A 26,788-nucleotide genomic window follows, 5' to 3' on the forward strand; every position below is an offset into this window, starting at 1 on the left:
GGACATTTAGACAGAATTTACTTATTCAAATTGTTATTAGCTAGAATTTGTCCCCAGTTCTAAAAAAAAAACATTTAGACAGAATTTACTTATTCAAATTGTTATTAGCTAGAATTTGTCTCCAGTTCTAAAAAAAAAAAAAAAAAAAAAAAAAAAAAGAAAAAAGTGCACCTTATTAAACATTTACTCTCTGCCTAAGGATTTTGTACACATCACTGATAATATAACTGTCTCTCCTCCAAAAGGGTGTCAGGAGATTAATTAACATGCCCGCCAAGATACACAGTTCTATCCTAATTATATTCTTCAAACTTCATCTTCAAGAGCATTAAAACAAAGTTAACAAAATGCACAGAAAATAGGAAATGCTATCATGAATTATTTCACAGGTTCACCAGCAATACTTTTACAAAATAAGAAATCAGAGTGCTTGGGAAATCCTTTATGTTCATATATAATAGGATAGTGAAATACCAGTGCTGGCTCACAATAAAATGAACACATTAAATGACCAACACCCCAGAAAACTCTGATAAATAATAATTAACAATAGTAGAAAATAGAAGAATTCGGCAAAATGCTCTCCTGAAAGTACAAGAGTACCAGACAAGCAAAAATACTGTTTCCTGGAACTAGTTCAGCTGACCAGAAGACAAACACAGTTACAGCCTCTGACTCACAAGGATAATTAAATAACTGGGGTATTGCTGGCAATGTCCTGCAAGTGTCACCTCAGTGCTCTCAAATGACTTTTTGGGACCTGGATCCTGAAAGCAATTGAGTGAAAAATCAGGATTTAAAGTAATGCGTGCCTTAGAGGTCACTAGGCAGGGGAACAGAGTGAGAGCAAAAAAAACCCAAAACTTTGCAGCTCTTAGAATAACTGTGATAACAGGTATCCATCTCTCAGAGAAGGGGTGTCTGTAGCACAACCAAGTGAAAAAAATCCTCTTTCAACAGAATCCTTCATTCTTCCCAATAACCTGTAAAGACCCTTTGGTGAGCAGAGCACCGAAGGTGATTAGTCTGTAAAGGAAGACACTGCCCTTGCTCATAACACTCATCTGCAGCTGGCCACAGCAGCCAGGCCACTGGGAAAGCAGTTTTCTGAACGCTGCAGATGACTTGGGAGAGCAGCAAAAGCTGCACAGCACCAGGCACTGCTCCTGTTCAGGTCTGGCAAAAGTGCTGATAGGAACCACTTTGATTTCCTGCTCTACCCATGAGTTCTCCTGTCTGACTTTGGGCAAGGCATTCAGCCCTCCAAGGCCTCAGTTCTCTCTGGAGCAGCAGCAATGCCTCATAGTGCTGTTGTGAAAAGAGATGGAGCTATGCAAACACTTCCCAAATGAACCACGTGTCCCTCACAGGCAAACACACAAATGAGAATGCTCAGGAGTGCTAAAAATATAACAATCACCCAAAGTTAAAACAGCTTTACTGACATGTCTTGGTAAAGACTTCATTTATCCTGTGCAATTCATTATATTCATAAATAATTTCACAGTGTTTCAAGCTCACATTTGAATATGATCAAGCTGCAGAATAACCTGTCAGAGGGCAAAGTAACAAACTTATCTTAAACAGTGTTCCCTGGCCCTAATTTTCATAGGTCCATGGAGAATACTCTGTGGAAATGATTATTTTATTTTATGCCATGTCTTGTCATTACTTCAAACAGAGAACTTCAAGCCCTGCAGTGCATTACAGAAGAATAATGTGAGAACCTCTACTCAAAACTGTACTCAGTCTGCTCAGGACTTGGTGGCAAACTCCAAACACACAAAATAACATGCACAGGAAGGAAAAAAAAACCAAGCCAGATCTTTAAATCAGGGTTTGAAAAGCACTCTAGATGCATGCTTCACTTCACAGACAGGCAAATCCACAATCAGTGCAGAATGAGCCAGGATGCTGCAGGCAAACACTCTGGGGCAGGAAAGCTCAGAAATGGTCTGAGTCAAGCCCACCAAGATCAAGGCAGGTCTACTACATTATTTTGCAAAACATTGTGGCATTTCCCAGTCATCAGCTGGGAGGTGCAGACACAACGAATGAATATTAGATTACATTAAATTATTAAACTTAATATTCAACAGAAGTTTGGTTTAAAAGTCTGATTTAGAGGCAGGCCTGGGATTTCTGCTTAATTGAAACTTGTTTGCCTAAACTTTCAAGATCATTAGGAAAAAAAAAGAGGAAATAAAGAGGTTTTAGAAAATAGAACAACTTCTTTTAGCAGCCTCTAACCCCCTTAAATTTTGTCTAAAAAGATATATTACAACATTATCCTATATATCCTTACTTGGGTGGATAATTGTGCTGATGTAAGAATTTTTTAAAATTATTTCTAATTCTGTTCAACATATAAAAGAAATAACAACAGCAAAAATATTAGTTCCACACCACTACATGAAAGACAGAAAACTAAAATGAGGTCAGGATAATAGAGTGCTATTGATGCGCAGGCACAGTAATTGAAAAATACCTGCTTTGTGAATTCAAAAGCAAATATACCTCCTTTTTATGACGCCGAAATTACAATAATTAAATTCAAGACTGGGATAGAGACACACAAAGACAGAAAATAAAAGGAAAAGCTAGAGTTCACTCTTCTAGGAAAAACAAAGATGACCCTACCTTAAATAATTCAAACTCCTTCTTTGGCATCAACAGCTATCAATTCACAAAGGATATTTGCAATTAAAATAAATGCACATACATCCACTAGGACTGAAGTCACCACCTCTAAGCAAATAAGCAGGTAAAAATAAACAGAGGTAAAACATTTTCGCAGTATCTCTATCAGCTGGATTCTCTGTGAAATACAGACATCACTGCTGGAACCCTGGTTGCTGAACTTCCTGTGCTGCCAGGCACTGACCCCCAGGAGAACTCTGCACTGACCTGAGGCCCTGGAGAAGCTTCCAAAATGGAATGGCAGAACTGGGATTGTGGGGGTGGAGTTTGGATAGAAGTGTGTGATAGCACAGGGTGGCAAACTCAGAGTTGAAGGGTTTGGAATGCAGGAATAGATAGAAAGCAAGGTGGAGGTTTTAGGGTGGAGGCTGCTCCTTCTTCTTCTCCTCCTTCCCCATGGGTTTGGGTGGTTTTGTGCAATTGGATAAAAAAGTCCCCATTGTGGGCACGGGTGGCTGGTTATTGGGTTAAGAGTGAAAATAATTGAGGTGTCATTTCTTAATTGGACAGTTTATCCCTAAAAGGCCTTTAGAGAGAGAGACAGGGCTCCATTTTTAGTTTGTTGGAGTGAAGGGCTGCAGAACTCAGGGTTTGTGAGACTGTGACATGGATAAGAACTAACAAACATCTGAGTCCCAACAAGAAACACCCTCTCGTGCATTTAATCCCGACCCTGGCTAAAAGAAGCAAAGACTCCTCAAGTCACCTTCAGCCTCTACAAGAAATGTGAATTTTTTGTGCACACACTGACAGTTCCAGAGGAGGTTTTGCTCCCAGGATGGACAGTACCTGGATGGTGCGGGTGTAGGCAGGCTCTGGCCATCCCTGACCGCCTTCTGCGTTCCTCAGAGGGTCCAAAATGTTGTTTGGCACAAAGCCTGTGCTGCCACTTTTGTTCTGAACCTTCCACCACTGCTTTCTGTCATCCAGAATCTGAAATAATTTGGCAAATTAATTACATATCTTTTCCGACTTTCCTCCAGTACTTTGGCTGTGACTCATTTCAAAATAAAACCACGGCTTTGCCAGGTTCTGCGTCTGCCAACAGATCTTGCACAGATGAGTCCCTGAGAAACTCCTGCATCTTCCCTGATTCCCACCATCACTAACTCTGCATGGTTCCACTGCACTTTTCAAAATGGGGCTCTCAAGAAAGAATATCTAAGTGTGTGATGGAGTTCTGTAAAACTCAGGAACGTGCTGGATCAGACAGTGCAACAAAACCCAAACACTTGCACAGAGATGCTGCCATCTCTACAGCCCACAGGCTGTTGACAAAAGGAATAAATAAGTAATAATAACCTAAGTAAAGGCAGCTCTGGGGGAGCACAAATTTGGAGACACAACACTCCTTAGTAAACAGGGAATGGGAGCAGGATGGCCTGGAGCAGTCAGAAGTCTGACTGCCTGCCTCACTTTCTCACACAGCATTTTCTGTCTTTGTTGCTCCCTCCCTTCCAAAGGTATCTCACTTTTATGGTGCCACATCCTCTTGGAAAGAACAGTCCTTCTCTATCCTATGTGTACACAGATAGTTATTTAAACACTATTTCATATTTAAAGCAACCCTGGAGAAGGTGGAAGGAACACACAAATGTATTTTGAGCACGGATCTCTACAGCACCCTTCCTAAGTCAGCAAAATCAATGCAAAACAAATTAACTGAACTTTCCACACTGAGGCAGACAAGTCAAACACATTGAAGCAAACATGAAGGAAAGCCACACTGTCCACAGGAAAGGTACCCTCAGCTTTGAGCAGCACCAGAAATTTGTGTGTTGTCTTTGCAAACAAAATTACCTCCACAATCTCTTCTTTCATGACAGAAAGCTCACTGTTGTTTCTTGCCACGAATTCGTACTTGCATTTGGCGTATTTCTTGCTCTGTGCTTTATTGTGTGCTTCATAATTTCTGCAAAGCAAAGATCAGACTCTTGTTCAGTGAGACAGTCAAGCAACTAAAAACACAAAATGCCCTCTTCAAATAACCTGCAAAACATTTCTTAAAACAAAAACCTCTCAACCATAATGAGATGCTGCTGTAGAACTACCTATTCATAACACACTGATTTAAGTGCCAAAAAAAGTACAAATAAAACAAAATAAAGAGGTGGCTGAAATACACAGACCTCAAGAACTGCTAATCTTTATCAGCTCGCTGCTTGCAAGATATATGATAACAACCTAGATTAGCAGGTGCTATTGTTTCAAAATAAACATGTACTCTGTATTTAGTTTGTTTTCCAACAGAAGGTTAAACAGTCATTTGCCATATAAACAAATGACTATACTTAGGATATAATTGATAGCTTAGGCTTTGTATGAAATTGTATTTCTAGTGTTCATCACAGATTGCTTCAAATACATAATAGATTAATAAATTGTTGCCATCAATACTAATGGAGTTAAACTCTAGAAAATGTTCACATATTGTAGATCAGTTTTCTTAATTGACCATAGGATGCCATCAACTTTAACAACTCAAGTTACTTTATCAATTAAGAATGAGAGATAACTTCTTGCCAGTTCCACACAGGACTCATTGCAAGCTCTGTATCTCTCTGTTTCCATGAGGAAAGATCTGCCCACAATGCCTTTGCTTATGGAGCTGCTGCTTTCTTTGACATAACACTTTTCAACTGAGAATTCCCCAGCCCACAGAGACCCCCCCCAGTAACTTTATACACTTGCACAGTCCATTAACTTTATACACTTGCTGTGAATTATACCCAACAACATAAACCCATACTGGACAGTAAAGAAACAAAACAAACAGAAAAAACCCCACATGAACAGATAGATAGATAAATAAATAAAATAATAAATAAAATCCAAACAGCTAATTAAAACATGAAGCAATTCATGGCTTGAAATGCTGGGTGCAAGGTCACAGCCTGGGGATATGAACACAGGTGGCTGCTGCTGCTGCTGCTGTGTAACTCTGGGTTCCAGGTGTGCCTGAGCAATCCAGCAGCTACCTGGCTACTGCATGGCTGTGGAGAACTGTCTCCCTTGACTTGAAGAGCAGAACCAAGGAAAATCATACTTAGATTGAAAGATTATTTTGAAAGAAAGAGAAAAAAACTCGCAGTATTTAAGGAGAGCGTGAAAATGACCCCCAGCTATCAGAATAGCTGTTAGGAGGCTGAACAATGTGTGAGTAATACCAACTTTTCCTAAAATTAATATAATTTTGATTTTCTTTCTAACTATCTCAGAGATGTGACTAATGTAGCTCTGACAGTACTTTCGCTTTTAGGCAGCCTTTCCAAAATCATGTCAATAATTGTGTCTTCCTATTTTCTCCACACCTAATTATCCTGATTACTTCAAAAATGTAACTCGGGAAGAAATTTTAAAAATGTCTACATTTAAGGTTTACTCAGCTTAGCAACATGCCCAGAACATGGGCCAGACAATGGATGGATGCTTCTGAAGAGACCCTAATTCTTCAAGCCCAGCCTGATGAGCCAGTTTACTCTGGGCACAAATATTCTGATCACTTCCCTCCATCCATCCCACACTGTGTTTCTTGCTGCCTAGCACACACACCATAATTTCAGGCCTCAGCTCTTCACTGAACCCTGCTCGAGAGCCTTGAGGGTTGCACAGACTTTCAGAGAGCTTTTCTTCAAATGAACAGGGAAAGCCAAACTACACAGCAAAAAGCTGCTGCTTTGAAACAGCACAAAACTTGCTGAAAATTATTCAGTGCTCTTGTGGCATTGGAGTCCCTGAAATACCCAATATCCACTGAAAGTCTAAAACTGACACGTTATTTGCATCACCCGAGGGAGGCATGTCTCACATCAGTGGTGAGAAGCAGGCACCACTACAGCAGGTCTCATTCCACAGCTTTCCAAAGACTAATTTCACCTTTCATGAACTGCCTCCTAGAAACACCCATTTCTCTTTGCTGCCACAAAGGAGGCTTGGATAACTCTTTCTGTTCCAGGCACTGATACCATCAACAGCTCAATGCAGTAAGGCTCTTTCTCGAAAACTGGAGGCAAAAACCTTTGCATGGAATATTCTTATTCTGGAAGGACAAAACAGGTCTTACCACATCACAGGTAAGGGAAAGGAATTTAGAGTGCAGATCATCTAGATTTCAAAACAAATGGTCCCGAGACAAGAATGCAACAGGCAATCAAGTTTGAGAAAACAATTAAGAGATAACTACTCTGCTGCTGTTGCCATGAAGAATAAATCCAAAGTTCAGAGAAACTAATTGTCTTCAACCTGCACACCACATGGGAATTGGCCTGCATGCAGACTAAAAACAGGATCTTTTAGCACATGGCTCAAAACTAGGGATTCTTAAAGGGTTTTCACCAAAAGAGTCATATTGAGGATGCTTTAACCAGAAAGTTGATCCCCAAAATTTAGTTTAAATATCTTCCAAGGCTCATAAGACAAAATACTTTTCATACAGTATCTATGGAATATGGTTTGGTACAGGAGAGCAATTCCAGTGCTTCTTTACTGATCTGCTTCCACACTTTGTGCTGGTATAAATTCTCCCCAGAGACAAGGCCAAGGATCACTGCATATCATCTTGTCAAGTTATTCACTTTTAGGATAAAATGAAGGGGGTGAAAGAGGATGTGCAAAAAGACACTGTTTTCTATGCAGTCATTTCAGAGTATTTTCTGTAACATTTGAAAAGAGGATGGAAGAGACAAGGTGTCACTGCTCTGAAAGTGGGTATTTATACACCAGCCCAGAAAACAAAAAGCAGGAGATGATGGAGCTCTAAGTGAGCAGCTAAGAAAATCAAACAATCAGCCAAAACAAGGACAGGTGAACCTCAGAGCAGACGTGTCATTCTTTGTAATTCTGAAAAGAGCAAAGAGTGTATTTAAACATGAAACAAATCAGAACTAAAATCTGACCCGAAGTGGGTGGGCTCTGTGCTTGCAATTTGGGTTGGAACTCCACTGCATCATTCTTGACAAAAGCAGCAATTTAACATGACAGGTAAACAGGATATTTCATAGAGGTTCTACTAAAAGAGTGCTAATGACACACCTTAAAGGAAAAGCAGAATACCCAGTGCTAAACAGAACCACTTCCCCAGCAGACACAGTGACACAAGCGGAGGCAGGCACAGACCCCGGCACCCCAGGAGCAAGAAGTGGGGACAGTTTTCCACAGCAGCACGGCCGCTGGCGGGGCAGGGTTACCTATCTACATGTCGGCTAACAGTTTGCTTAAAGGCAGCCACAGCTGCCCCCTGGTCCAGCAGAGGCCCTCTCTTGTACACCGTGTTACCGAATGCATACCCATCCGCCGGGGGGTAGTCGGGAACGCCGGGAGGCTGCAAGACAAAAAGGGAACAAAGCCACCGCTGCGTTAGTGCCACCCACAGTAAAAGGGCTCTAAAAGCACGGGCATCTGGGGACTTAGAAGGACAGTTAGGCTTGGCAGGCCCTGGGAAAATACCCTGGGAAAGTATTGGCCTTGTACTTGCTAGAGCTGCACCTGCGTAACCAGTGTATGATAAATGATAGAATTGTTAGATGCGATGACTGTTTAGTAATTAAATATAATTACTGCTTAATCGTAAGAATAATCATCAGATTATGGTCAGGGGCTTGAGAAAGATCACGAGAAACCCATGCTTGAATAAGGTCAATGTATACAACAGAACAATATAAGTTTAATAATTAATATGCAAGTTCTGTAACGATAGAATATAAAATACGTTCAGCTCGAGAGCCATGTGGGAGTCAGATCTGGGTCTGCACCCCTGATTCCCAGAGCTCTGCAATAAAAGCACCTGCACAGAATCACATCCCGTGATTCTGTGTGCTCCTGAACGCCAACACCATCCTCCCCTGTGCTCCATCAGCCCCCCCAGGGGCCCTGTCAGCATTCCCCCATCCTCAGGTGCCCACGGTTCTGCCATGAAAAGTTAATAACTCCTGCATTTCAAGTACGTGGATGCGGAGATCAAAGGGGTGAGAATAAAAGAATTTCTACCCCGAGCCATCCCACTGCATTAATATTGCAGGGGATGCTCTGTGGGAAAACAGATCTCTGGGGCAAGGGCTGTGTCATCTCTCAGATATCACCACAGCAGCACAACTTACAAACAATGGCTGAACTGCTTGAAAGTAGCCTGCACAGAGAAACTGCTCTGAGCTTCTGTTCTGGATGTACACTTCAAGCCAAAAAACCTCTAGGCCAGCCAGCAGTAAGTGTGTGTAAGGAAGGAAGGAAAATTATCACTCTAGTGCAAGGGATCATTCATGTCACACCCCCACTGAATATGGCTATGAAGAAATGCAAAAAGAATAGGTGGTATAATTATGGATTTTAATTAGGGAAAATAATCATACTTTATCACAAGCACATGTGTAAGAACATTCAAGGGTTTAAGAAATTTTTTTTTTTTAACTGAAAAAAAAAATCTTAAATTCAGCATCGATACTCCCTTTCTAGGTAAAAACTATCTTAATCACCATTTCCAAAAGCAAGACCAAGCTTAACAGTTCACTTGTGGGTATTATGATATTGAAATAGCTAATTTTATATCCCTACCTTATACCATCCATCTGCACAAGTTAGACTGGCTGAGATTCACCAGAATTTGCCAGATCTTTAAACCTGGGTTGTTGTGGGTTTTTTTAGTTTTCTCCTGCTTTGTTTTTGCTTTTGGCTAATTATTTTTATTGTCCTATTTTAGTTCTGTTAATGTGGCTACAGAAAAGTTACTCACCTAATCTCTGCCCCAGGTGTCGTAGCACCCAGAGACCCTTGCTTAGGGGACTGAGGGTTTATGAAAAGCAATTAATAAAATAAATAAAACCCCACAGAACTGCCCATACAACAAAAATAATCTTTAAAGCACTATTTCTAGATGTCTTTGGAAAAAAATCTCCAGTGTCACCTGGCTTATGCCTTACATCAAAAGACACCCATGAGGCAGGAATTCATTTTGCTTCACACAGAAATTATTTGCATCACTTTGGCCTCACTGGACACTCTCTGGTTGCTTCACCACCATTTGAAGTCCTCATTGCTGAGCTGCTAGGAGCTGCATGTGTGGCTGGATCTTAAGAGTCAGGAATGCAGGAATGGACAGAAAAAAGGAGTTTTTAGGGGTGGGAACCTCCAAAACACTTTTCCTGACACCAGAGCCCTGCCCAGCAGGGAGAAGAGGGCCATGCACCCTCTCTCCTCTCCCAGCACAGCTCTGCACAGGCAGCCTTGGCTCTGGGGAGACGAATTCCACACTGACACACCAGGCCAATCAGCAGCAAGAGATGAACATTTCCATTCTCATCTGATTTACACAGCACTCCTCACTGAACAAGCTGCTACAACCGACTTATGAAAGAATAATTTTCCTGGTCTCACCCACTCCAGGGCGGTGCTTTTGCTGCAGACAAAACAGCGTTTTGCTCTCAGGCAGCTTTTTCCAGCTGAGCCCCTGCAGCATTTCACAGCTATTAGGCAGCTCAGTGCCTTTCCCCCAGGGATGTGCTGGGCAGGCCTGGGCACAGGGAGCCAAGGTACCAAGGTGAAATCATTTGCCCAGAACCTTCTGGGAATCAGGGACAGTCATGAAACCAATGCCTGACATCCCAGGAACCAGGCACACAAACTGCTTCAATGAACTGGGATATATATATATATATATATATATATTTATTTTTTTTTTTGGTTGTTCTATGTGTCTTTTGAAGGTTTAGACAAAGAGGTTAAGTTGGCATATACAACTACCAGTGCACGAAAAAGACTGAAGTGAAATCAACTCCCTGAAACACAAGTAATTGAAACACCTCAATATATTCTCCCCCTTCAGGTTTGTTTTAGGTTATTATATAAATAAATAACATGAAGTTCTTAGAATGATCAGAAGAGAAAAATTAATGATTTTTTTAAAAATACTATTAGGAAAGTTTCAATACTGTTGTCTGTTGTTGTTGCTGTTATTATTATTTAGAAGGAACATAATATAATCAAAAACCACATGGAAATGTAGATCAGTAGTAAAAAATGAGACAATGTTTGATGTTTTTTGGGAGGTCACGAGGGAAGGGGGGGCAATAGCAATGGCAAAAGCTGCATTTCACCTTACTGTGCCCATTAACCTCACTAAAGGCTTTTCTTCTCAAAATGAATCACTGGCAATATTTACTTCTTGTCACATTCATTCTTGTGCATCTTGGTAGGCATAAAGCCAAACAGTGCTTTAAGTAATCAAAAAAGAATCATGTTAACCCCCCTTTGCTTGGCAGAGTTTTTACCAATTTATTTTTTTGTCTCTATAGCTGAGTAGACCTTTTTTTTTTTTTTACTAATGGAGATTTTCATGCAAATAAAGTTTTAATGTGACTGGGAAGTTTTTGTTGGGGAGATTTTGCTCTCTCAAATTAGAGAATTGATCTGCAAGAAGACAACATCCCATAACAGCCAATAATAATTCCCCAAGATAGAAAAGACTCTTAAGTGAACCTAGGAAATTCTTAGGTGTACTTCCATCTCACAGCTGCTAAGAGTACACTGGATTAGCTAACATTAGGTTTAAACTCAAACCAGTATAGAAAAATAAACTAGAAATTAAATCTTGTGTCCTCCCAGCAAAAGACAAAACCTTCCAAAAGGGAAATTTTTCAACGTTTAAAAAGGCAATACCCTCTTTTTGTTAATTGAAAAGCAACAAAATCCACATGTATTCTTAAAATTTTCACAAAAATCAAAGCTCATTTTCTGATAAATTCTATTGAAAAAAGGGGTAGAATCTTGGTTGAGAAACAAGGGGCTGGCTGTCAAGTTGGTCAGAAAATGCACCCTGGTTATCTCTAAAGGCTTTAGCCATGAATATTTCCACTCTTTAAAGAGAATAACCTAAAATTTGCTACATTTGTGGCATTCCTTTTGAGAAAAGTTTTGGAAAATGTTCCCTACAATCATTTTCCTAATCAGCAGGGTTTTTTTTGAAGTAGGCCTAATCTACCTGACATGGTATTGCCCTGAGAGCAGCTCTGAATATTTATAAGCAATACAGTGAAAGTATCAATAGATTAATGAAAGGAATAATAAATCCCACGTTTATGAGGAAGCAGTTTAAGCCCAAAATTCCACCAAAAAGGGGGGGTTCCTTTCTTTTAGATCGTGTGCCTGTGATTGACAGCACTTTGGTTCAAATGCTGCCCCAAGTATTTATGCTCAAAAATCAATGGGACCTGATAGCAGAGCTCGACCAAACTGAGCCTCAGGAGCTTGGGTTGTCCTCCCAGCTGGGGCAGGGAAGTGCCCAGGTTCAAGGAGAGCAGTAGGCAAAAAAAACCCTTTTATTATCCTCATTGCATTTTTGGTGCCTGAGCAGGTGTTTGGTTTCCTATAACTGCCTGTGAGCGTGAGGAGCTTCCAGTGACAGAGCAGGTGCTCACTCCAGGAACGCCCCTTGCCCTTAGGAAGGAAGGGGTTGGTGTTAATTAGCTAATTAACAGCACACTTCTGCAGTAACTCACCTCACTGGACAGTCTTTTCATCTCTTGCTTCCGCTGTTGCTCTGCCACGTTTGCCACAGACTCGGCCAAATGGTTGAGCTCCTGCTCCTTTGGGGCTCCCATGAAGTTCAGCAAAGGAGGCTCCCAACCATTCCGGAAACGGGGGACGTACGGGGGGATAAAATGCTCTTTTGGCCATTCAGCTCTGTGGGAAAGGCAAGTCAGAAATCTGTGTCGAGGGCCACACGAATGCTGGTTCAATAAGGGTCCAGTTATAGAAGCTGAAATGCTTCAGAACAGGCAGAACCAGGCTAGAACAGGGAGAATCAGCAGAGCACGCTCATTTACCCCAACTATCCTCCCTGCAGTGCCCGGCAGAAGGAGTTTGCTGCTTCTGTAAGGACACGACAGGGCTAAAACACAACAAACTTCTGCCTTACAGCAAAGGATGGGTAGTGGAAGAATCAATCAAAACAAATCTAGGACTTGTTTTAATGGTGAGATGTGGGGAAAAATGTTGCAATGCTCTATTTGTGTGAAAGCACCAACAGAAGGCTCCAGAGAAACAGCCAGCTTTGTAAGAACACCTGAAAGCATGGAAACCTAGGGAGCCTAGCTACAGTAAAACCAAAAAAACCAACAACAGCTTTACAGACATAACCCCCACCCAACTCTACATGCTCCAGGACACAAGGATTATCAACACATTTGCTGTTTAATGGTCCAGATTGATCTTTATAAAACACTGCACTACTTTTCAGAGTTCCACTAGCACTCTCTGCTGAGAATGCTAAATGAATGCTGTCCTGCTCTGCCTTTGCACCACACATAACACTCTGTCCCACAATATAAACTGCTGTGTCTTCACAGTGGAAGCAGAAACAGGAATGCACATCACAGTCTTTTAACAGGCTCCTTGCTGACACTGCCCAAAATCAGGGGACAAATGCTGCCAGTCACATGAGCAGTCAGCAATTCCAAGCCTGTTAAGCCTGGTCCTGGTCAGTAATCCCTGGTTTTATCATTCCCCTCTCCTGCTGCATCCCACCCCAGGCTACCTCTGGATACTGACATCAATCTCACCATCAATTCTAATCTGCACAGATCAGCCGACTACATTTTAAGTGCTTCATCCTTCACTACCCAGCACCAGCCATTTCTCTTTCCCTTTCCCTTTTTTCAGGATGGACTAGACAAATGGAGTAGTTCCCAAGACAAGGAGCCCGTTGTTTTGCCCAGTGATCCATTTTCCCTGCATGGGGCTCCAATGCTGTGAGGCCATTTCCACTCCTTCCATGCAGCCTTCCTTATGCTCTACAGCTTTCAATCAAGCAAATAATTAATAAAATAACTAATAAAAACAAAATCCATCTGGCAGACATTTGTGTTCCAATCTGAAATTCAAGAGCAAGATGAAAAAACACAAAAAGCATGCTGCATTTCCAGCCCAAGTGATTGCCTACTTCATCATCATCAAATGTACTTATCTACCACAGATTATAGAGTCAAAATGCACTTTGTTAATTTAAGATTTTCCTTTTGCATGTTCAACTCACTGAATTTCAAACTACAGAGTTATCTTGAACCCAACAAATGCATAAAGAAGTTAACTTTCAGCTAAGATAAATCATAACAGTGAATCCATTAAATGCAATGTATAAGGTATGCACATGTGGCACAGTTGAGTCAATAAACACATTTTTATAATTATAAACACTTTTTCAGTATTATGATGCTTTTAAAAAAGTAAAGACATTGCAATTTTTTAACTTTAAATAATTATTGGAAATTGAAAACAGACATTTGAGCTATTATTTAAAATTTTGTCACTCTTTACTGCATCTTCAAATTGTTTTTTAATGAAGTCCAGATAGATGGGCTGGAAAAATAATGGTGAAAAACAACTGGAAACATGCAAGGGACAGTTCAGAAAAAGATACTCCAGAAGATTATGTCAAAAGGTTCTGGATATCACTGACAAAAAAAAAAAAAAAAATTCTCTATGAATTTTGTCTCTCTTTGAGATCCCAAATCCCACTGAAGGAGTTCCTTTCCAAAACGTTCAAAGAACAGTTCTCAAGAGTCCACATCCTAACAAAGGAACACTGAATTTATCAGGGGCTGGATAAGACCACGTCGATAAACTCGATTTCAGAGGACGTTCTCTAAAAGCTGAAGAATCCTTCCTCACCTGGCTTTGGTCCATGAATCGCCCAGGGACAGCCAGAGCTGCCCCTCCTCGCTGGTGACGGTGTACCGCAGGAAGTCTATGGTGTCCTTTGTCAGCAGGGGGCTGAGCACTGTGCTGGCAAGCTCTGGACCTCCTGTCGTCTGTACCACCTAAATCCAAGGGGTAAAACAACGCCAGGAGCACACAAACACGTTGGCAGCAAGGAAGTGACTGTGAATTTATCTTGCCTACAGCGCTGCTAGGAAACAGTCATTACTCAAAAGAACAACCCCAAGAAGTAAAAACCCCTCTGAGAATCTAACTGTGTGTCTTGATGTCACACAAATTAACTAAACTACTTATTGCTGGAGAACTGTTCTGGTCACCAACCATTTTTGTTCATTCTGGGCAATGTTATTTTTGCTTTACTGATCAAAGCCACGCGTACTTCCATTAAATAAGGTTCCAACTCTCCTCCTGCATTATGTAGGGAACCTCAATTTTTTATTGCTAGTTAAAAATTGTAATGGCAAAGTGTAATGTGAGGCTAAAGATGATTTAAAACAAAAGATTTAGTAGAAGGGAAAATATGCAGAAAGGGATATAAATGATTTTCTAAAGAAAATCTCATCCTGAGATACAAACATTTCTCGTTACTTATTGTCCAGGGACACAACATTTCAATCTTGTTATCATTGAAAAGGTTACAGAGCATATAAATACGAGAGTTCTGAAGGTAAACACTTAGAAAACTATAAAACCTTACCATATGTAATGGGGTAAAGAGAAAATGAACCAGATCAGCTGCACTAGGATTTTGGATATGGAACTTCAACTTGGCCTGAAGGAATCAAACAAATGGGACATTTTAAGAAACATTTGACTGTTAAGACAATAAATACTTCACTTAAGAATGGCCATCCCTGCTCAGGTCCTCCCAAGCCCAGTGCTTGGCCTGCCACACCCACTAAGTGCAAGTGCTCGTCCATCCCATTGCTCCTGGGTCCATGCATATTTCAGCACTCCTTGTGCAGAACAGGAAGTTCCAGAGCCAAATGACATGCTTTGTGAAGAAGCATCTCCTTTGGAAATCTGACACCTTTTTACTTTCATTGGTATTCTGCAAACTCCCCAAATAAAACTAAATTGTCCTTCTCAACTCACTTTTTCTACCAGTGCTCGTAACCATTTACAGACTTACTACATTATTCCTGAATCTGTTTTTTCCCAAGCTGAAGTAATTCCTGCAAGCATTCTTGTCCACCCTGGACCTTCTTCAGTTTTGCTACACTGCCAAAAACATCAGGCCAGGTAACAAAATGGCATATTGATGCTCTTTGACAATGTTCTGTTGTCTTCTTTTCCCTGATGGCTTTTACCATTTGCTTGGTTGATCACACTGAACACAAATGTCTGTCTCCCAGGAATCTCTATTACATGAACATTTTGTTCTGATTTGTTTTATATATGAGATTTTTCCTTGCCAGTCCATGACTATCACATCTGTCAATAGTGAACTTCATCAATCCACTTTGTCTGTTATAACAAGATATTTCTATGAAAAACCTCCGAGATCATCAAATCCAACCTATGACAAAACATCACCATTAAAAAAAAAAAAAATTCTAAAACTCCCAAACCATTAAAATTCACTGATAGAACTTGGAGAATTTCTTTTATCTACAGATCAGCCATTGGCTTTGTGGGCTCCAGAAATAAGAAGCCCAATTGTGCTTTAAAGAGTTGTAGTAGTTTCTATTGCATCTTGCCATCTGCTCCTCAAACTGCTTTTGGCTACCCTTGTTCTGCGTTTACATCCAACTGTCCCTCAAATGAAGCAAGGAGGAGGATGTGTTTTTGCTTCTAATAACTTCCTATAATTGCTCCTCAGCCATAACAAGCCAGTCCCAGTCTATCTGAAGCTCTTTGACAGATGGTAGGCATTTCTAGAAGCTTCCAGCATGAGGTTTTAAAGCAATTTCCATTCTAGTTGAAGATTTTATTCTTCTAGCTACCCCTTTTCTTTTTTAAACCAGATTCTTCATTTTATACAGTTCTCCTTGCCTGACCTAAGACACAAATTTCAGGCTTTTGTTGTTCCTGCAAAGATGCTGAAGTAAAGCATTGTTCCAGCATTGTCACAGCACAACTCCTCAAAAGCGACACCAGAACCGAGTCCCAGATGCTGCTGAGCATCAAAACAAGAGCTGTGACTTCTCCTGCACAGAAGAGAAAGATTCAAAGATGCACAGCTTGTTCTTGAGTAAAAAACTAATTTAAATGCAGAATGTAGAAAAAATAATGGAAAAAACCCTGGACATTGCATCTTTTACTGAGAAGGACGAGCATGTTCAAGATACTCATCCTCCCTCAAAACAGCAATCCCTTAAGGTCAGAACCACAACACTGATATAGCCTTTTTTTTTTTTTTTTTTTTTAATGATATCTTTAACATGTCTCAGTATTTCCTACAGCCCTGCAATCAGAATTCATTCCCCAGGAGGATGAAAGAAGCTGATTTGCCTCAGTGAATTCAAGAGCAGTTTTCCCCACTGGCACAGCCTCCCCAGCCGTGTGCAGGGACAGTCAGTGTCTGACAGCAAAGGCTTTGAGCGTGTCCCACGTGCTGCCTCCCTTGAATAGGAGACTCCCACTTGGAGATGCCAGCAGAAGGCTCTTGAATCATCATCTCTGCTTATTGAGAACCTATAAAGAGACAGCAATTTGTTGGATGGAACGTTCTGAGGCCAGAAGGTCCTGGGGAATGATGGCAACAAGCACAGCGAGTCTGATGGGCATGGCTGAATAAAATCAAATTAAGGCCACAGCTGGTGATGCTGGCAAAGGCACAACAGAGCTGTGAGCCCTTCCTAGGGAGCCTTTCATGACTCAAAATCAAATTTCCCAAGTAAAAGGCTTTAAAGAACCAGGAAAGGAAGAAACACAATGATGCTGAACACCAAATATGCTCATCTAGTCATTGTGTAGAGAACCTGAGTAGCAGCATCCCAAGGCCAGAGGTGGCCAGCCCTGGTCTGGCCCCATCTCAGACCCACTAGCTGCTATCACTTACCAGGAGATTGAAGCCATGCTTGAATTTTTGGAAGCAGTCAACAAATTCATCTGGAGGTGGTGGCTTTGCACGGAGCGTAAGAACACCCTCTGGTGAACAAAATGACATTTTTATACACTCATTTATATGCATATAGTTTCCTTAAGTATTCCAGATACAGTAAACAACAAAATACATAATAAATTTACCATCTTACAGAATTGTGTGAATACAGAACCAAGGCAGGAGCAAATTCTGTGGTCACATCTCTAATTAGTCAATCCCCACTGACTTCAAGCAAATGGCTTTCATAGGTTTCCCTCTAAGCATATACTGCATAGGAACTTTTGTGCTCAAATTGAGAGGAAATTGCTACACTGATTAAGAAAAACCACACAAAAAGACATTTCCTAGCTCCTCCAATGGTCCTGAGAGAAACAGAACTACGTGCAGTACGAACTCTTACCTCCAGGTCCTTTCTTTTTACTTTTTTTAGTTTTCTTCCTCTTTGAAAGTTCAGCAAATGCTTCAGCAGCTTTTTGCAGTTTGGTAACAAAATATTCTATGTCATCCAAAATATGGTTCAGAATTTGCTGTGAGAGAAAAGAAAAGTAACTGATTCTCTACAGAATCTATAGCAGAAATACTCCAGAAATTGAAATGTCCAGACTCCCAGACACCAATAGCTTCCTTGGAACAAAGTCCATGCTGGAATATTCCATATTTAGATTCCTTGTGGTTTTAAATTTACATACCTGTAAAATGTTTTAAATTTCAATTTTTTAAAAATGTAGGCCCGTTGGAAGTTTTTAAATTATGTGTAACAAGATAGTTCAGCTCAGATTGCAATTACACAATTTATTTCCATGTTACATTCCTGCTGAGAGCACACGAAGAAAATTGTAATTATTTGAATGGACAGCATTTTCATAAAGACCATAACTTCACAATCTCCTTTAGTACTGAGTATTGAGTGATTTGGTGAAGCTCTCTACAAATTCAGCTGTTTGTGGAGAAGTGCTCTTTGAAGAATTGATTTCAGAGTAACTGGAGAAGAATGAATGTACCCCAGGGGAAAACACAAAGACACCAATCCAGCAGGTCCCAACATGCTTTTCCCAAGACCCTCTGATGTTGCTGAGGGCCCCAGCAGAGTGGAGAAACAGAAAGTTACAAATGACAGATGGGGCAATATTTGATCTAGCATACGCCATAGAACATGCCCAATATTGTTGCTTATATGCAGGAATGCTTTAAGTTGTAAATAAAAAGGGTCCACCTGTCTTCAGAAATGACCATGCTTATTTTCCAGGTATTACACATATCCAAGTCTTGCTAAATTGATGGAATTTTTTATCCTTACATAGTTTGCTGAACTCAGTCTACTTAAAAAATTATAATTTATGTTTCCAGCTCTTCACAGCAGAAAACTTGTCATCAACATTCAGTGTGTTTTTCTTCCTTTATAAAAAAGAATATAAAGGAAAGAAACTGCCACCTGTTCATTTTAGATCTACCACAACAAGCAGAGGCTGCTCGGCAAGCTTTTCTCCAGAACTGAATATCCCACGTGGAGAAAAGTCTTCCCACAAAGGAGAGCTGCAAAGTTTCACAGACATGAAGCAGCATCACTTGTCACTTACAACATCTCTGTCAATCCTGGCTGCTATCATCTCTGCTGTTTCTTCCTGCTCGTGGTATTGTCTGTGCTTTTCATCTGCAAACAGTGAAGAAGAGGATAAGATAGGCATAAATGTGGGATTAATATATTAGTATATAATCATTTCTATACCGTTTATGCTTTGAAGTACACTACTCTAAGAGAAAGATGGACAAAACTCTGCCATTCCCTTTGCAAGGACTCCACACAAAGATGAAAATCTTGTACCTTAATGCCTGATCCTGTCCAGGCTCACAAAGCAAGCTTCTGTACCTACTTAACTGCACAAATGAAGTTAACTGCAGAAGTATGGTACCAGGCTTTAAATTTAAAAAGAAAAAATTCAACTCAAAGTGGCAGCTTATAAATACAACACAATTAGGAATCATCCCATTTTGCAAAATATGCTGAAAGCTACTCCAGTAGAAGCAAGCAAGAAAGAGTGCAGTGGCTCTGAAGACAATTCTCATGTAAAAAGTTATTAGCAAAAAGGGACCCCAAGTCTGGAAGCACAGAAAGAGAGAATGATGTGATAGAACTGACATTTCCAAATAACAACGCTCAGAGTCAGTGACTCTTTTTGAAAATAACAAGGGTGAATTTTTTGAGGAATTATAAATTTTGCATTTTTAACCCACACCAAGTACTGCACTGCATTTGTGAGCAGGTGGGATTTCAGTAAACACATTTTAGAAAAGATCCACCTGAGTGAAATAAAAGGAACTGCAGGAACTCACACCCACAACTGGACTGACAAGACACCAAACTAATGAAACTTTTCTAACGTGAGAACTCAAGCAGAAGAACAAGCAAACAAAACATATGCTTACTCAAAACATATGTAATACTGTAGATACATAGATTGAATAATTCTTAACATTTCGGATTTCCTTACATATTTGTAGTTGTTTTCTTTGCACAGTTGTGTACTTTGTTAAGTGATATAGATATCATTTAATAAAACAAAAATTAAAAGGAATCCAAGGTTTTTTAACGGCACAGTCTTAATATCTGATATTAAAAGAACCCAAGCAAACTAAAAGTGGCTTCATCTTAAGCTTTTCAGTCTGTTTTATAGAAAGAACCTTATTCTTTCTAAAGAACTTCCATTTTTAAACAAATCTCATCAAAATGTTTTTAAACAACCATCAAACAGAAAAATCCATCCCATTAAGGAACATTAAAGTTACAGCATTTCCTAGTTAAGGCTTTAAAAAAAAATAAAACCAACAAACTAATTAGCCAAAACAGCCATTATAAAGATAAATATAATATAAATAAATAATGATGATCTCAAGTCGCCTTTTATCCATGATTATACTTTTTAATTGTCCGAAATATCTGGCCCTACTACTGGGGAGAGCATCATTAGATTACTGTGTTACTGGTACCACCTTCACAAGAAAGCCCAGATCAAAATCTGGAGCCCACACCCAGCACAAGCAAAAGCAGCTCTGAACAGGAACGCAGAAAATGGGTAAATGCAAGGAAATGACAAGTCAGGTTATGACAGAGAGATCTTTGTCCCCGCATCAGGCAGCAGTGCCTCGGGGCATTTCAAACTCTAGTGTAAAATGCAGGTGAGCCCAGAGGGAAGAAATGCTGATGTCTGGCTCCAGTTCAGGAGGCTGAATGATTTCTTTATTATAACTATGCTATGATACATTAATATACTATATAAAAAGAAGATACTAAAACTACAAACCTACTTGTTCTAACTCCCATATCTAACTCCCAGCTCGTGCCCCTCTCTGAGAGTGCAGCCACAGGTGGGCTGGATTGACAATCCTCACCAGAATCCAAGCAAGCAATGACCCCAGGTAAAATTCTCCAAACACATTCCACATGGGAAAAACAAGGAGCAGAAACAGAAATTGTTTTCTCTTTCTTCTCTCTGTGCTCCTCTATGAAAAATGCTGAGAGAGAGAGAGAGGAATGTGCCTGCCACAAAACTCCACCGGGAAAATCTGCTCGCAGCGAGGGCAGAACTTGCGCAGCCCCTCCTGCACCCGCTGCCATCGTGAGCGTGGCCTTCCCAAATTCCTTCTGCTGCTCCCAAGGGCCGCAGCAACCCGCTCCTGGGTGCCCCGGGAATACTCACAGTCGCCCTGCTCCGAGGCCCACGCCGACCACGCTGCCACGCGGCTCCGCACGTCCACCTGCGTGATGGTCCCCGGGGGCACGGGGGCAGGGGCCCGTGGGGGTGGGGGGATGGCACTGTCCGCTTTGGAGATCATTCTAGAAGGACAGGAGAAAGCCCACGAGTGACGCTGGAAGGAAAAAACAAACGTTCTGCTCCCCAGTGCTTGGTCAGAGGAAAGGAGGAGCCCACGCCGTGGGCTCGCCAAGCAAGCAGCGCTCCAGAGCCTGATGTGCAAATGTGTTTAGCACAGCAGGAAACACACTCCTCCAGGGAGCTAGCAAATCTTTGTCACCTGGGAAATCCCCAGGCAGTGCCAAGGAACATGAGGAGACCTGCCAGTTTACACACATGCATTCAGTGCCTCGGGTTTATTAGGTGGCATTTTTACCAGCACATGCAGTTGTAAGGGTGGGACTTGTCTTTTGTATGAGAGAAAATTGGAAGGTTTGAAACTACCTCTCAGCCATCACCAATCAAGTATCAGGTCCCCTAAATCTGGCCAGCTGTCAACCACCTTTGCTTAAAACCTTACCAACAAATCCAAGTTCACTGGCTGATTTGTTTTCTAACAGGGCCCTGTTCACCCTCTCTCAATACAAACATATCAGTATTCCCACCTGCAATTTTCCAGTTCTTAGAGTAGTTTTAAATGCTGTAAGGAAAGAGGCCTTTGAATTCATTCTGCAGTCTGTTGATACCAACAGACAAAAAAAAAGAAATCACAGTAGCTCCTGTCATATATATCCCCCCACTCCTTCCCCAGAGCTCTATTTAAAAACCAGATCTTCACCTTAAATTCACCTTTTATAAACCCATCTCATTCACAGCATTCAACGGCAAGACCACAAAACATCAAATGTTGTTTGGTCTTTGAACAGTGAATGACAACAACAACAACAACATTTCCTTTGCCTTTCCTGCCTGCAGTCCCCCTTCACTCATCAGAGCCCCAGAGAGGCAGGAGGGTCCCTCCCTGTGCCCCAAAGCCAGCAGGCACATGAGCCAGCAAGGAGCAGCCAGCACCCAGCTGCCACCCACGTTTGACCTCTGGGCCTCACAGCCCTCGAGATTGATGTCTCAGATTATTTGTCCCAACAGATGTATTGACCTACATTATTTTCCCAATTAATTCTCATTAGTTTCCCAGCACGTCCAGTGTGTTTGAGTCCCTCTGGATTGCCTCTTAGAGCTTATGCCTGGTTTGCAACAGTCCCACAAATGCTAAGGTCTATTCATTGAATTTTAAACCTGCAAATAGAGTTGGACACGGTTCAGGTTCTCTCTTGTTTTTCTAGGAGTGCCCCTTGCTCTAAGAAATCTTTGTAAGTTGCACATCAGAATTTAACAGGTATCCAAAACTATGATTTTAATTTTTGTCCAGCAGAGAGTTCTCTACCTGAGCACAATTATTATTGAGAGATACTATCAGCATCAGTTACACACTGAATTTCTAACAGGTTACTACCATCACCATTCAATATCTGATATATTTGTGCCCTTGCTTTTATGCCTCTCTTTGCTACCTCTCATTTCTGTATTAATCTTCTCTGAACCCAACAGATTCTTTCCCTCACATTTTCCAACTGGCAGAGAAGATTTTGCTACCAGGGAAACAAGAAGTCTTCAGCATCATTAAACAGGCAGGCAGGAAGATTATTCAGTCTTCAGCTGCTGTTTCATTTAACATCTTCAGATCCCAAAACCTTTTAGCATAATATTATTTACCTGGCGTTATGGGGAATTTCTGGTTTTGATTTAAATTCTGAACTACGTGACCCGTATGCAGAACTGAGACATGCAATGCCATTCTCTGGCAAGTGGAATTGATCTCAGCCTTTCCCATCACTAAGGTGGAACTGGGAAAGGTAAGACTGACACTACAAATTGACAGAACATGAGAAAATTATTAAAGCAAGATATGGCTTTAATACACATGGCTTTGGAAGTATGTTATTAGCTAGAAGGAAAAAAGCTCAAGCCACCCCAAAAGAAAGCAGGCAGACCTGGAGAGCTTCTGAGTGCTGTCAGGCTATCTGATGATCCCATGCACTGCCAAGGAGGTGGATTTTTACCTCAGTGTCTCAAGCCTCTTCTTTTGTTTCCCACTTTTGCTGTCACTGATTGCACTTTCAATATCTTCATGAATAAGGGTAGCCTAAGGAGACAGGAGCAGCAAACATCAGGAATCACCTACTGTGTCCAGATCTTTGAAATAAATATCTCACCTTTAGGCAGAGAATACCTGATCAAATCCCATTTATTTAAAAGCACTCAGAAATATTATTTTACGCATAAACCAAAAAAAGAACAGAGTAAGATCTGGGAGTTGGTATTTTTGTCCATGATCATCACACAAGTAAGTAATCCAGACACCAAATTTGAACAGCTGTCATTATCTCAAGTCAACCACTATTGCATAAGCTACTTTTTTCCCCTGCATACGTAATTTTTGGTTGTCTCAAGTGTTTTGTTTGTCTCAGACTATAAAAAGAAAACCTACTAAATACAGAAGCAGCAAAACTACTATAGATGGCAGCAGCATAAGCATTAAGAAAGTAACTTGTCATGATTCAATTTCCTTTCAGAAATAATGACAGCCTCCAATTTCTCTTTGGTGTGGCAGAAGATGAATTTTTCAGAAGATTCCCTAATCTGTAGTTCCTGCTACTCCACAACTGCAGTCTGCCTCCACCCGTGGCCCCACAAGTGAAATTTTGATGCACGTCTAAAGCATTATTTTAATAGACCTTGCATTAAATAGGTCACGGCTTCTCACAGGATTTAGAATGCTCTGTTACATGTCTTCAGCTGACAAATTAATTTCCTACAAAGGCTGTCAACGCCCAAATCTGTCAGTGTCTGCTCACTCTGCAAGCACCATGTCTTTCCTAGTACCCTCACCATGCAGAAGTGTGTACCTTTCTGGGAGGAATTTGTGACTTCTGCTAGGACCAGAAGACATTGTTGAATTTAGGATTCAAGGGGATTACAGGACGTTTCAGGCTATAATGGATTGCACTACAGAATAGTTAGGAAACTTTAGGGTTACAGAATTAATAGAAAAAACCTTTAGGGGACCAGGGGAACTTAAACCCAGAAGTCCATTAATCCAACACTCTTGGTATTTACTATTTAATTTTTTTTTGTTGTTTATAAAATGTCAGAATGCCCCAAATAGTATTGATTTTAACTATTTTTATTGCAGAGGCTCCTGAAGTTGCTTGTAAATTCGAAAAAAAAAAAGCAGGGAAAAGCCAACAGAGAAAGACCTAAACTTTCAAAACCAGAAAAGTTTCACGGGGAAGGAAAGAACCCCAGGGTATGGCCACAGAATCAAACAGCACTTCAGAACTAAGGGAGATACTGGACTTCCAAGTCATGCTTGTGTACTTTACACTTTTATATCTACACAGAGGAACAACTGCAAAAATGAAGAGACCAACTCCACACATTGAGAAACTGGGTGCAAACACAGCTCAAGGGGGATCCCTGCAATATTTAACACAATACCCCCTGAACTTCTGACAGCATCCCTCTCTCCTTTAAAGCAGCAAATTCTGTGCAACAAATCACACAATCACTAATCATCCTCACTCCATTCTCACCATGCTAATTCCAAAACTGCTGCACAGTGTGATTAACAGCCTGTTGTTTCAAGACAATAATACAAACTACTACAAAGGAATTAAGAAATCCCCATGAAATTATGAACTGGAATTACGGAGAATAACTAACAGAATTAAAGTTTATGACCTCAGAAATAAAGAAGTGTTGCAGAATACATTAAAAAAATAATTTCCACTTGAAGGCAATATTTTCATCAGAGACAAGCAATCTCTTTCCTTGTTTTGCCCCTCCTGCAAGGAATATTTTCCCTTTCCAGATCTCTCCAGCAGAGATGCAGAGAGGTGAGAATGTAGAGAATGTTTAATTGCTCAGTGACAAAAAGAGCAGAAAGAGTAGGCAAGACTCAGGGTTCAGATGAGCTCTTTGCAGATTATAAAATAAACTTGAGATAAATTATTTTACACCACTTTTTTCAGAAGTGTGAAGGCAAACCATAGACATTTTCCAGAGCTTTATACATTTGCAAACCCAAATTAGCAGCTATAGAGTCCAAGAACCAATATTTACAGTAAAGACATATTTGAGCATGCACTAAGGATTCAGCTTAGATATTAGATTGCTCCTTTGCAATACATACTGCACCACATTTGCTAACATACTATAAATAGTGCTGATATCATAAGTGGATTAAACTTACAGCATATTTACAAGAATAAAAGTAAAGAATTATTTTCTATGAATCAGCTAATTTGTCTTTATCCACTGTACTGGCCAATTCATACAATCACCCCTATTCAAATAAGCCAAAGGAGATCTCCAGTTATCTTACCTTAATTTCATCACACTGGAAAAGATGCAAATCAGGCTTGTTTTGGGTTGGTTCTTTACATATTAATGCAAGAATTGAATTGTAGTTGCATGCATTCATCACAGCTTGGCAATGCTGAATTGTGCTCAAAGGAAAATTCTCCAGTTCATTCTGTCAGAAGTGGAAAAAAAGAAGAAAACACAAAGTGCCACCTTACTATACAGTGTCCTGATCTCAGAAAAACTGCATGAGCTCAAAAGGGAAAGTGATAATCAGCTAATTAAAATCCTCAGTCTCACATACATCGTTTTCCTGCTCGCTCCCTTTTTCTCTCTCTCTGAAAATGAGACTGTCACTCACAGAGCCTACCTTTGATTCCAAGTCCACCAAACTGACAGCTTTGTCATCCACTTGAAGAATCATGTCTTGAGTCCACACTTTGCCTTTGGCATCCAACAATTTCAGCTTCCTTATTCCATCATCCACTGTAATCATCGCCTCTTTTCGGTCCAGAACAAAGGTGGTCAAGTGCTGGTGAGTAAGATGTACATTTAAAAGAAATTATGATTGCAATTTTCCCTATTGTTCAGGAGTGACAGTATTTAAATTCTCAGGAAGTAGCAATGCAAATTATTCATGAGTAGAAGTGCCCTTGTATATGACAGAGCCCACCTCTAGGACATGAGGAAGGATATTTAGTCCACAATGTCATTTTAAGTCAACTTATTTTTGTGGCTTGCTTTTTGGCACCCACTGTCATTTGCTCGCTACTGTAAGCAGGGGGACTTGAAGGCACATTCTGACATCCTCCAGGTATCAAAGCTAGAATTAAAGCACGAGTTTTAACTAGCTTTAGAGGAGTGAAAAGCTGTCTCTCTTGGCAAGCTGAATTCAGGAAGTGCCAGCAGAAGCTTCCCAGAAGCTCCCTGCCAATGTAGCTCCACCACCACCCTGACCTGGAGTGTCCTCATCTCTTCCAGAGCTGCCAGCAGCCTGCTGGTGGCAACCAGGATGGGCTTGCATCTGACTGGGATACCTTATGGACAGGCTGGTCACTTTTTTGTGCAGCACAGAATCAACTTTTGCTCACCATCAGCTTGGAATATTCTCCAGATTCAATTAATGGCCTGGAAACTAAACAGTACCTCACAAACATCACCTCAGCTAGCTCCCCTGCCATTATGGCTGTGGCAATGTCTCCTTCAGCATGCCAATTGTGCAAGA

At 40.7% G+C, this 26,788-nt stretch overlaps 1 protein-coding gene across 5 annotated transcripts in view; it reads right to left on the minus strand.

Moving 5' to 3' along the window:
* Window positions 1-26,788, minus strand: part of EPS8 (epidermal growth factor receptor pathway substrate 8) — a 125,553-nt gene that overhangs the window by 13,196 nt on the left and 85,569 nt on the right. For 3 of the 5 annotated variants that reach the window (XM_053978219.1, XM_053978221.1, XM_053978220.1), the window contains exons 6-18: window positions 25,934-26,095; window positions 25,586-25,735; window positions 23,262-23,344; window positions 21,148-21,284; window positions 19,030-19,103; window positions 17,853-17,979; window positions 17,408-17,496; window positions 15,101-15,175; window positions 14,356-14,504; window positions 12,186-12,369; window positions 7,887-8,020; window positions 4,501-4,612; window positions 3,490-3,633 (exon numbers count right to left, since the gene is read on the minus strand). In XM_053978219.1, the coding sequence (XP_053834194.1) occupies window positions 3,490-3,633; window positions 4,501-4,612; window positions 7,887-8,020; window positions 12,186-12,369; window positions 14,356-14,504; window positions 15,101-15,175; window positions 17,408-17,496; window positions 17,853-17,979; window positions 19,030-19,103; window positions 21,148-21,284; window positions 23,262-23,344; window positions 25,586-25,735; window positions 25,934-26,095 (1,620 nt within the window). Of the gene's footprint in view, window positions 1-2,640; window positions 2,677-3,489; window positions 3,634-4,500; window positions 4,613-7,886; window positions 8,021-12,185; window positions 12,370-14,355; window positions 14,505-15,100; window positions 15,176-17,407; window positions 17,497-17,852; window positions 17,980-19,029; window positions 19,104-21,147; window positions 21,285-23,261; window positions 23,345-25,585; window positions 25,736-25,933; window positions 26,096-26,788 lie in introns of all 5 variants that reach the window. The other 2 variants (XM_053978223.1, XM_053978222.1) reach the window with 2 other exon arrangements.

This window comes from Vidua macroura, chromosome 5 (assembly GCF_024509145.1).
Source record: "Vidua macroura isolate BioBank_ID:100142 chromosome 5, ASM2450914v1, whole genome shotgun sequence".
NCBI lineage: Eukaryota > Metazoa > Chordata > Aves > Passeriformes > Viduidae > Vidua > Vidua macroura.